The sequence below is a fragment of the Aspergillus welwitschiae genome (genome assembly GCF_003344945.1).
Source record: "Aspergillus welwitschiae strain CBS 139.54b unplaced genomic scaffold BDQ94scaffold_2, whole genome shotgun sequence".
NCBI classification, from domain to species: domain Eukaryota; kingdom Fungi; phylum Ascomycota; class Eurotiomycetes; order Eurotiales; family Aspergillaceae; genus Aspergillus; species Aspergillus welwitschiae.
In genome coordinates this window covers 115,338-127,074 of record NW_020798696.1, presented here as the reverse complement: position 1 = coordinate 127,074, position 11,737 = coordinate 115,338, and the positions used below count along the sequence as shown (strand labels likewise).

Here is an 11,737-nt window from a genome sequence, read left to right as displayed (position 1 = left end):
TTACTATACTTTTGTGAATAGAGCCAGAAATTCTAATTCAATGTCCCATGACTATACTTCATCCCACAACACTGAAAGTAAATTCCATCAAATCAACTAGTAGTAGTCACACAAGACACCCTAGCCCTTACACAACGCCAACCACCCCATGTCCTACCCACATTCCACCCCATCTCATCTCACATATCATTTTACATCCCGCATTACGACCAACATACACACACAATAACAAAGCAAAACAAGTAAGATAAGAAATCATAAAGATAAACAGATAAATTAAACTCGGAGTTGCCGTTGGAAATAGGATTAGTGTCCAACTTATCCGTCACATCACCAATATTCCGGGGCGATGGCATCATCGCCCCATCCCGCGTGGAAAGTTACGTATACGTCTAGAAGATCATCCCACCGGCCAACAATTCTAGAACATATTGATCGATACGTAGGAAATGAACTATCTATTTTTAAGCAATCGACTTACGTAGACTAAATGTTAGCTGCGTGATCGTTGAACAGCCGCTAAGGGATAGTTATTCCATTTCTGGTATAATATTGGGTTAGGAATCATAGCTTGGTCTACTATTATCAATGAACTACTTAAGCTTCCCCGCATTTCGGGGGGTCCGTGGGTCGAATCATCAATTCTAACGACAAAATAAAAAGTAAGTGACTAAACTAATTGATGGATAATCTTATTCTCGATGATCGTTGGCATGGTAAGTATCTTAGTGACTGACTGACTGACTTGCTGCCTAAATTTTGAATCTTGGATTGATGATGTATGTATGTACCACAGATTTCTGAACGCAGTGAGTTCAATCAGGCAAGTAATAGGATTTTCTATTGGAGGTGGTCAAGTAAGTTGCAAGTAAGTATTGAATTCGAACCGTTCTAAGTCCACTACTGGTTTGGTTGTGGTACAGTTTTCCACTTGTGTGCTTGTTGCGCATAGTTGGAATTCCACCTGCTTGGCACATCCGCTCATGTTGGTCTCAAAGATGGGACTGGTCGGGGACCGCTTGGCGAATGTTCTCTGGATGCGCGCGGTCAGGTGCCCAGTCGTCCCTTGCGGAAAAGGGCTTGGCGGGTCGAACGTGGGTTTTACTTATCTAATGTTCGGAGTGTCTTGGACGGACTACATTTTGGGGCTGGCTGGGTTCGCCACTTGGGTTGAAACAAGTCAACGGCTATGATTTCGCTAATGACAGATGTACTCTTCTTATATATACCAACACAGCAGGGCCACAGGCCACAACTGCCAAAGGCCCGCGACATCCACTATTCTGTTTCTATCAAAGAAAGGACTGGACTGCCGACGGTTGGAAATGGCGGACCAATCTCATGTAGGACAGAGGTGCTTGGTAAATGACACCACGTGACTGCAATCTGGTCGAGGCGCCATGGATTCGTCTGCTGCGGCCATTGATTTGGGTCGATCAATCAACTTTGACGGAACTGCTTCGGTTAGCATCGGTCTAGGTGCAACAAAGCAATCAACTCACCTGTAGATCCGCCGGACGAACATGTACGCCGTCAAAAATCCAACCGTGCCCGTCAGGAGACCATACACGGCGCATGCCAGGAAGCTGTAGCTGAAGAACAGCAGACTCGACACGAACCCAGTGATGTGCAGGTGGAAGATGAAGTACCACACGCAGTAGCCAAACACCCAGAACGCACTGCTGCTACCCGTGAGGAAGCTCTGCCACCACCAGTGGTAGTTCTCCGCGCAGAGTTGGCTGTATGTCGCGATGACCGTCACTTCGCTGACCGTTACCATCAGGATCGACGACACGGCGCTCAAAAAGCCAAACACGTAGTAGTATCCGCTCTTGTCCTGCCACAGGTTCTTGAACACAAACAGAAGCTCAATGAACAGCACCGCAAATGGTCCCAGGCCGGTCAAGAGCGTCCCGCTGATGCTGTGCAAATACCATGGCTGTGGCGGGATCTGACGCGCAATGGAGGTCGTCTTGGTCGGGTGCTCCCAAGGCGCGGTGCGCACGTATCCGTACCAGCTACCGGCATACACCAACGGCACTTGGATGAGCAGCCAAAGAGCCAGAAGACTCACCAGCGTGCCAAAAGGAATGGCAGTGCTAGAAGCCTGCGCCCACACGAAGAGGTTGAGAATGAAGATGAGACTGAAAGCGAGTCCAGGGAAAAACAACGCAGTCTGAATCTGTCAGCCAGAGTCTACCTACACCATTCGAATGACTTACTATGAGAGTGTTCTTGCGCCAATATGTACCGCCAAAGGTCTTATAAAGCCTCCCCGAAAAGTAACCCGAGAAAAGACCAGCGAAGACGAACAGGCCCATACCAACGCTGACGAAACCGCCACGGAAACTCGGGTTCAGAACACCCAGGCAGCTGAGTAGCAGAAGCCCCGACACCATAAAGAGCAGCTGCATACCGGAGCCGACAAGGGGCGCAAGCAGTCCACTGTACTGGGGCACACGGAACACATCACCATGAAGGAGTTTCCACCCGCTCACATCATCAAGACCCTCGTCGTCGGATGAAACGTCCGCATCCCGTTCGACATCTGCTCCTTGCTCCAAAAGTCCATCGCCCTTTCTCTCGGGCTTAGCTTTCCGGACCTTGAGTTTTCCATCCTCCATAGCCCCATCTCCACGACCCTTGATGTCTCCTTGAACCGTGCGACTCCAAATAACATACACGGCGACGCCAAGAACACCAGCGATGGTCAGTGAGTTGAGGATAGCAAGCCAATGAGTCGTAGAGCCCTCATCCTGGTTGCTGAAGTAGAGATCCCACCGGTTCCACCAGTCGACTCCGTTTTCCTCCTTGAAGTAGACAGAGTAGGTGTAGGGGATCTTCAAAGTGGCACCGTCATCAATGTCGCCATCGTCCTCAGGAATGTACGACGATCCAGGGTACATTTCGCGCAGTTTGGAGGTATCCGGGGGGATGTACAGCTCCAATCCCTCGTGGGTCTCGTGAACATGTTGGGGGCAGCCGCCCTCCAGATGATCGGCGGCGCGAATGCTCTTCGGGTAGATCTCGAATCCAACAATAACCTTTCCGCCCTCGGGTGCCGACCGCCAGCGGATGACAATGGTGAAGTGATTGTTGATGTAGTAACGCGGCTTGCCGTCAATGGGCGAGAATTCCTGGAATCCCAGCTTGAAGCCAGTGGCATAATATTTGCGACTACGGTCAACGGTCACAAAGCTTGTCGCGCCAGGCAGATTGTCGGCAATCCATTCCGCTACATAACCTTCATGGATGAGTTGACGACCCCATTTGACATCCTTACGCCCGACCTCCTGTGTGCAGAGCGCTTGGCATTCGACGTTTTTGCCCATCTGAAGTTCGAAATCCGAGGTCATGATGCGATCGCCGCGGAGGATCTCTCCCAGATTCAGAGAAACGCTTTGTCCGGAACCAAAGGGGGAACCACCATGCGATCTTCCGCTAGGAGGACAGACGAAAGGCAGGTCAAAGTAGGCATACTGGAGTTGTGTGTTGTCGGAGAAGATCTTATTCACAAGGAGGGGAATATGCTCATCGTCATTATAGCGCTTGACCGAGTAGCCTGGCAGTAGCATTCATGCGTAAGCGTCAAGATTCTTACGGGCATCGTCGCAGCGTAGACCACCTACCAGGAACGTAGAACGCATAGGCATAAGACACAAAGAGAAGCCATAGCGTCCACTGATGGGGACGCCAAAATTGAGACAACGCCATGATTAGATGGCAGAAGAGAGATTCAGCCCACGGTGGCCGAAGCGGTGATGCTGTTGCGCAATGCACCCACGATCGCGGGCAGCTGATTCGTACGTGGCGGATCCGACAATCCCAGATGCAGATCAATGACTTTCAACTGACCGCCCCGATCTTCCTTCTCTGAGCTCAACTCGTGTAGTTTTATTATTAAAAAAGCAGTATGTACGAAAGATAATTGCAGGCCAGAGCTCAAAAGACGAACATATCCGAAAGACTGAAGGAAAGGGACTGGCTAGTTGGCAAACGGGATGGGTGATGCAGCCCGACGAGCAGGTATTGAACGGAGATCCAGCGGTTCAAGATGCGGGTGGGTGGAGGAAGACAGCAAAAGGACAACTCAGGCCGAGCGAACGAGTGGAAACGGCATTGAATGCCAGATGAAGTGAACTAGACCGGCGAGTATCGGAAGGATGAGAGAGGAGGAGATGGAACGAGACGAGAGGGGAAGAAGGAGAAGACGGGGTTAGTTTCTCGATGCTTTGTTTCGGAAGTGAAGAAGAGCACGGAAGCCTTGCCGCCCTCAAGGGGTTTAGTGCCATTCCGCAACCAGTTCCAGGCCGGCCTCCTTTTTTCTATCCCATGGACAGGGCACTTAATGTATGGTTTATACTATGCAACGCATTGTTCAACGGATGCTAATGATAAGCCATCTATCTGCAGAAACAAAGCTACTTTTAACCCATGGCTTAAAATAACCTAAAGTGGCGCGATTCCGCCGGAGCTGCACCACCCACATCACATATGGTCGGTCTTACACTGTTGGCACTGAAATAAGGACTTCGACAACCACCGTGAGGGACGGTCTACGTCTCTCGTAGATTAATCGAATTGATGATCGTATTAAGCTTGTACTAGTAAGTGCAGTGGAATAAGTATATCAGAGGGGGCTCCTCCTTGTAGAAGTAAAGACAAGGGGGTACTGTACGACAATACAAACTGTCCACCTAGCCGCGCAGAGCTAGAAACAGTGTCGGGTTAACAGAAAGCAATCTCCGGTCGATTGATTGATTCTTGAATTGAAAGAGAGGAAGATCTCTCAGAGAGGGAGAATATCTCAGATGAGGGATCTGATCAAAGAAAGTTAACTGTAGTAGTAGACAAAGGGGATCTAAAGAGGAGATGACAGACAAGACAGAGAATAGAGAAGATAAGGGAAATGAAACGATCATATATAACGAGTAGGAAAGATCTTGGGCCTCGAGAGAGGTCTAACTGCTTAGATACTACTACTACTACGGTCGGGGTTCTGGCCATTTACCATTCCGCTTGCGATTGTGATCTGTCATGATTCCTGCTAAAGTAACGCCGTGCAACTAGGCTGAGAGGATATTTGCTACATAATAAGGGTCATCCCTCATTGACACGTACGCAGAAATGCATGGTCAATAAAGGATATAAATCAACTGGAAAAAACCGAAGGAAGAAAAACAATAATGCAACTCATCACGGTCGGGATTAAGGCGTGATTTAAGAGGGGTGGCTCAATAGATACTCCACTGCCCCTTGCACGCTGCCTCCTGCTCGGCGAAGAGCCTCGATATTCCTCTCAAACTCGAAAAATCCCATGTCGTTCAATTGACGAAGCTGCTCTGCATACCGTTCCTCGGGGGGCCGGTTATCCTGCGGAGGGGGGCTGCCAAATCCACCACCAAACAGTGCCGCCAGAGGATTGGTACCAGCCGCGCCTCCTTCTCCCGGTGCGGCACCTAGGTTCTGCATCCATTGTTGCAGCAGTGCTGGGTCCCGGAGGAAAGGATTCTGTTGCGGATTGAAAGGGTTCGCACCAGCCTGACCGCCTTGGCCGCCAAAGAGCGCTGGGTTCATGAAAATGCTGAACGGATTCTGGAAGCCCTGCTGGTTCTGTCCTTGTCCCGTAGCGTTATCACCCCCAGCGGCTCGCTCGGTGCTGTCCGGTTGAGTTCCGCCAGCGGTGGGTGAAGCGCCCGACGGAGTCGCTCCTGCAGCAGGGTTGCCCATCATGGGATTGCCTCCAAAAAGGGCTGCGAAAGGATTTCCAGCGCCGAGACCGGCCGGCATAAAAGGGTTGAACGCGGCGCCAGGAGTGGGCGTGGTACCGGTATTGTTCTGAGCGTCTCTGTTTTCCTCGGGTGTTGTGTTGGTAACCCCAGGAGCGGGAAATGCGCCTCCACCAAGGCCCCCGCCACCCATGGCTCTCTGCATCTGTACCATCTGACGTATCGAGTTGGGGTCGGTGAGCATGCGGCGGAATTCCGGACTCTGCATCATCTGCCGTACGCCAGGACCCATTTCGCGCAGCATGGGGTTCTGTTGGATCATCATGTCAATCATGGCGGGGTTTTGCAGAGCTTCGTTGATCGTAGACTGAAATTGAGGGTTTTCGAGCATGTTGAGCATGGTTTCCGTGTCAGGAGGAGGGCCCATCTAGAAACAGCGTATTAGTTGGTTTGTCGATGACACAAGAAGCCTGTCAGGACAACATCAAGGCAAACGACTTACCCCGCCATCAGGCCCGAACATTCCTGCACCTGGCAGTTGCGCGAACCCGGCATATCTGGCTCCCGTCAACCCCGCGAGCGGGTTATTGCCCGTGCCGGCAGCGAGATTCGTGGGGACGCCTGCAGCCGCAGGAGTAGCAGCCGCACCACCAGGTGCGGATGTTGACGTCGTCGTCGCAGCACCACTAGGGGGCCGGTTGCTGGGTGCACTCTTCACCAGGTGAATAGTGTGTCCATCCTTGATGTTGTACGTTGCCAGGGTTTCATTGTCTTTGAGGACTCTGCCCGAGTAGATCAAACGCTGGCGCTCAGCTGGGGTATCAGCATATTCCGATGACGCTAGCTTCTCTTTCAGATCAGAGACCGAGGTTGATGATGGCAGAGTGAGTGTATATTTAGCATCATTGGATGACTTCACGTTGAAAGTGATGTGCGCATCCTCGGCCGCGGCGGTATCATCAGCCATGGTCTGTATTGGGGTTGCGACGGGTTGGAGGGGATCGAGGGGTGTCCGGAGACAGTCAGCCTAAGGAGACAGATCACGTCACACGATAAAGGTGTCGGAGGAGAGTCGATCAAAGGAGGAAGGTCGTGGGAAAGTGGATGGAGGGGGAGGAGGGAGTGGTGCAAAGGAAGAGAAGTAGGTAGACGGGTAGATATGCACAATGGACTGGGGAAGTTGTCCTCTTGCAGCGAGAGTAGGCAGCGTCGGCCAGTTAACTAGTTAACTAACTAGGTTGAGTAGGTAAGTTATGGGTTGCCTCAGCGCCGAGTTAGCGGATGATAGCGTAACCGGCGAGGTGGAAGCGGGCAGAATCGCATCGTCCGCCTTCCAAGCGCGCTTGTACCGCCCAAACGGTATTTCCCCCGCCGGTCCGCCCACGTCGGCGGGCTGCTGTGTAAGGTGTCGTATGTACGGTGTAAGTGCAGGTAGAGCTATCACGTGATAGTAGCCAAACCAGGCAAACGGAACCACAAGCTCATTTCCCTCTTCGCTAACCGGAATTTTCACCTTCCCTTTCCTTTTCTGCAGAAACACGCTGTCTGGCTTGCTTCTTTCTCTTTCTCTCTCTCTCTCTCCTTTCCCCTCTCCACCAACCATCCCTCTGTGTGAGGACACTCGGTTTCGAGAGTCCTCTCTCCCCATCTGCTCCACTGGCAGCAATGGGACTGCTTGCATTGTAGTGTCATCCTGGCTACAATCGCGTCGTAAACAACCCCCCCCCAACCACACCCCTCCACCAGTCCAGGCTCGGTGAGAGTCGCGTCCGTTCACCATGGCGACTACTTCGCACATGTTCATGTACTCCTTGACGATCCAGCCTCCGACTGCGATCACCCAGGCCATTCTCGGTCAGTTTGCTGGGACCAAGGAGCAGCAGATCGTCACCGCGTCCGGATCGAAGCTCACGATTCATCGTCCCGATCCCACACAGGGCAAGGTCACGCCGCTCTTTTCGCAAGATGTCTTTGGCATCATCCGCTCGCTGGCAGCCTTCAGATTGGCCGGTAGTAGCAAAGGTATGTTTTGCTTCCCCTGCCCGGACTTTCAAGATCATCATAGTGATTCTTCAAGCTTCCCGGGCAGCACGATCCCTTGCCGAATCGTCCCCGCTTGGTGCTGGGACGTGCTCCCGGTCGGCAACGTTGACACTGGGTCTTGGTGGTTGAACTGTGCTGAAAGATGCCTGTAGATTACATCATCATTGGCTCGGATTCGGGACGTATTACTATCATTGAGTATGTGCCGTCTCAAAACCGGTTCAACCGGATTCATCTCGAGACCTTTGGCAAGTCTGGTGTCCGCCGTGTCATCCCAGGGCAGTATCTGGCCGTGGACCCCAAGGGCCGCGCGTGCATCATCGCTTCTGTGGAGAAGAACAAGCTTGTTTACGTCCTGAATCGGAACTCGCAGGCCGAGCTGACGATCTCGTCCCCGCTTGAAGCCCACAAACCGCAGACGCTAGTGTTCGCCATGACGGCGTTGGATGTCGGGTATGAAAACCCGGTCTTCGCGGCGCTCGAGGTTGACTACTCAGAGTCTGATCAGGATCCAACTGGCCAGGCTTTCGACGAGCTGGAGAAGCATCTGGTGTACTATGAGCTGGATCTTGGACTTAACCATGTGGTCCGCAAGTGGTCCGATCCTGTGGATCGTACGGCTTCGCTTCTGTTCCAGGTCCCTGGAGGCGCCGACGGCCCCAGTGGTGTGTTGGTTTGTGCGGAGGATAGCGTTACCTACCGTCACTCCAACCAAGATGCGTTCCGAGTGCCAATTCCTCGGCGCAGCGGTGCCACTGAGAATCCGGAGCGTAAGCGTTCTATCACGGCCGGTGTGATGCACAAGATGAGGGGTGCTTTCTTCTTTCTACTTCAGACTGAAGACGGTGACCTGTTCAAGCTCACCATTGACATGGTCGAGGATGACAATGGTCAGCTCACTGGTGAAGTGAAACGGTTGAAGATCAAATACTTTGATACTGTCCCGCTGGCCTCTAGCTTGTTGATCCTGAAGAGTGGTTTCCTGTATGTTGCCAGTGAGGCTGGTAACCACCATTTCTACCAGTTCGAGAAGCTCGGTGATGATGATGAGGAGATTGAGTTCACGAGCGAGTCATTCTCCGCTGATCCATCTGTCCCTTGTGACCCGATTTATTTCCGACCAAGGGGTGCAGAGAACCTCAACCTTGTCGAGACTATCAACTCTCTCAACCCATTGATTGACAGCAAGGTGGTCAACATCACCGAGGACGATGCGCCTCAAATCTATACTATCTCTGGCGCTGGCGCTCGGAGCAGTTTCAGGACGCTCAAGCATGGCCTGGAAGTGTCTGAAATTGTCGAATCAGAGCTGCCGAGTGTGCCTTCTGCCGTCTGGACGACCAAGCTTACCAGATCTGACGAGTTTGACGCCTATATCATTCTCTCTTTTGCCAACGGAACTCTTGTGCTCAGCATTGGTGAGACCGTCGAGGAAGTTACCGACACTGGTTTCCTATCCACTGCACCAACCTTGGCTGTTCAGCAGCTCGGCGAGGACTCTTTGATCCAAATCCACCCCAGGGGTATCCGTCACATCCTCGCAGATCGCCGGGTGAATGAGTGGCCTGCCCCTCAGCATCGTTCGATTGTGGCAGCCGCAACCAACGAGCGTCAAGTTGCCGTCGCTCTCAGTTCCGGTGAAATTGTCTACTTCGAGATGGATTCTGACGGATCATTGGCTGAGTATGACGAGCGCCGTCAAATGTCAGGCACGGTTACCTGTCTGAGTCTGGGTGAAGTTCCCGAAGGTCGCGTTCGGAGCTCATTCTTGGCTGTCGGCTGCGACGACTCGACAGTCCGTATCCTGAGCTTGGACCCTGACTCTACGCTGGAGAACAAGTCGGTTCAGGCTCTGACCGCTGCTCCTTCGGCCCTGAACATCATGTCAATGGCTGATTCCAGTTCCGGAGGAACCACCTTGTATTTGCACATTGGTCTGTATTCTGGTGTCTACCTGCGGACAGTACTGGACGAGGTCACTGGTGAACTCTCAGATACTCGCACGCGCTTCCTAGGCTCTAAGCCTGTGAAGCTATTCCAGGTGTCTGTCAAGGGACAAACAGCAGTGCTTGGCCTGAGCTCGCGTCCCTGGCTCGGCTATTCTGACGTTCAAACGAAGGGCTTCATGCTCACTCCACTTGATTATGTTGGCCTCGAATGGGGCTGGAACTTCTCAAGTGAGCAGTGCGTGGAGGGAATGGTCGGTATCCAGGGACAAAATCTACGGTACGTTTATTGTCTTCCTTAACCTCACTTTGCACCTGCAACCGATCGTATGATGAGAACTGGGATCCGAAAGCCTATGTGGAAGAACCTTTTATACTTGTACTATTTCCAATTGTTCCTACTGAGATCATTCGTTCACACTGTCATTTGTCCTTCAGATATCTACTGGACATCAGCTAACATGCGTGGCTAGGATTTTCTCTATCGAGAAGTTGGACAACAATATGTTGCAACAGTCGATTCCTCTGTCATATACCCCACGCCGCTTTCTGAAGCACCCTGAGCAGCCTTTGTTCTACGTCATTGAGTCTGACAACAACGTGCTGGCGCCGTCTACCAGAGCGAAGCTGCTGGAGGACTCCAAGTCTCGTGGCGGTGACGAAACTGTTCTGCCACCCGAAGAGTTTGGATACCCCCGGGCCACAGGTCATTGGGCTTCTTGTATCCAGGTGGTTGATCCCTTGGATGCGAAGGCAGTCGTTCACACCATTGAGCTGGAAGAGAATGAGGCGGCGATCAGCATTGCCGCAGTCCCATTCACCAGCCAAGATGACGAGACGTTCCTGGTGGTAGGAACAGCCAAAGACATGACTGTCAACCCGCCCGGATCCGCCGGTGGCTATATTCACATTTACCGCTTCCAGGAGGATGGAAGAGAGTTGGAGTTCATCCACAAGACCAAGGTCGAGGAACCACCTCTTGCCTTGCTCGGATTCCAAGGCCGCCTGGTTGCCGGTATCGGGTCGTTGCTCCGCATTTATGACCTTGGTATGAAGCAGCTCCTTCGTAAGTGCCAAGCGCCGGTGGTGCCAAAGACCATCGTTGGTCTGCAGACCCAGGGATCCAGAATTGTCGTTAGCGACGTCCGCGAAAGTGTCACGTATGTCGTGTACAAGTATCAAGAGAATGTCTTGATCCCGTTTGTGGATGATTCCGTGTCTCGTTGGACCACTGCCACCACTATGGTTGACTATGAAACAACTGCCGGTGGTGACAAGTTTGGCAACCTTTGGCTGCTGCGTTGCCCCAAGAAGACGTCTGAAGAGGCGGATGAGGATGGATCGGGTGCACATTTGATTCACGAACGCGGCTATCTCCAAGGCACTCCCAATCGCTTAGAGCTGATGATCCATGTGTATACTCAGGATATCCCAACGAGCTTGCACAAGACTCAACTCGTGGCAGGTGGTCGGGACATCCTCGTCTGGACTGGTTTCCAGGGCACGATTGGTATGTTGGTGCCATTCATCGGCCGAGAGGATGTGGACTTCTTCCAGAACTTGGAGATGCAGTTAGCTGCACAGCACCCTCCTCTCGCTGGACGGGACCACCTGATCTACCGCAGTTACTATGCGCCGGTCAAGGGTGTCATTGACGGAGACCTGTGCGAAATGTACTTTTTATTGCCTAATGATACGAAGATGATGATCGCAGCGGAACTGGACCGTTCTGTCCGGGAAATCGAGCGCAAGATTTCGGTAAGTCTGCTTTCTTCCTGCTAATGATATGATGACTGATGACTTTATAGGACATGCGGACCAGAGTGGCGTATTAATTTGAACGGTTTCGGCGTCTTACTAGGGCTAATGTTGTATGAGGGTTTCGGATACCCCATAGTTGATTCTCCTTTTGCACATGAAGACATGTACATTTACATCAAATACCAGATGATTCCAGTCCGGTATCCCTTGTGGTGCGACGCATGGTGTGTCGTGCTCTTAACGTATACAGTAGTGCAA

General features: G+C 52.0%; 3 protein-coding genes across 3 annotated transcripts; 1 reads left to right on the top strand and 2 right to left on the bottom strand.

The window, feature by feature from the left end:
• Window positions 1-1,169: 1,169 nt before the first annotated feature.
• BDQ94DRAFT_43325 (transmembrane 9 family protein) lies at window positions 1,170-4,196 on the bottom strand. The gene is made up of 4 exons (XM_026775759.1): window positions 3,630-4,196; window positions 2,223-3,562; window positions 1,503-2,176; window positions 1,170-1,455 (listed from the first exon to the last, which is right to left on the bottom strand). The coding sequence occupies exons 1-4, from the start codon at window positions 3,712-3,714 to the stop codon at window positions 1,437-1,439; spliced, it is 2,118 nt and encodes a 705-aa protein (XP_026631355.1). The 5' UTR covers window positions 3,715-4,196; the 3' UTR covers window positions 1,170-1,436.
• Window positions 4,197-4,884: 688 nt separating this feature from the next.
• BDQ94DRAFT_133713 (ubiquitin domain-containing protein DSK2) lies at window positions 4,885-6,973 on the bottom strand. The gene is made up of 2 exons (XM_026764340.1): window positions 6,232-6,973; window positions 4,885-6,156 (listed from the first exon to the last, which is right to left on the bottom strand). Exons 1-2 carry the CDS (start codon window positions 6,694-6,696, stop codon window positions 5,221-5,223), a joined length of 1,401 nt encoding a protein of 466 aa, XP_026631354.1. The 5' UTR covers window positions 6,697-6,973; the 3' UTR covers window positions 4,885-5,220.
• Window positions 6,974-7,162: 189 nt separating this feature from the next.
• On the top strand, window positions 7,163-11,680 carry BDQ94DRAFT_133710 (DDB1/RSE1 family protein). Its single transcript, XM_026764339.1, has 4 exons — window positions 7,163-7,751; window positions 7,925-9,998; window positions 10,192-11,476; window positions 11,527-11,680. The coding sequence occupies exons 1-4, from the start codon at window positions 7,508-7,510 to the stop codon at window positions 11,551-11,553; spliced, it is 3,630 nt and encodes a 1,209-aa protein (XP_026631353.1). The 5' UTR covers window positions 7,163-7,507; the 3' UTR covers window positions 11,554-11,680.
• Window positions 11,681-11,737: the final 57 nt, after the last annotated feature.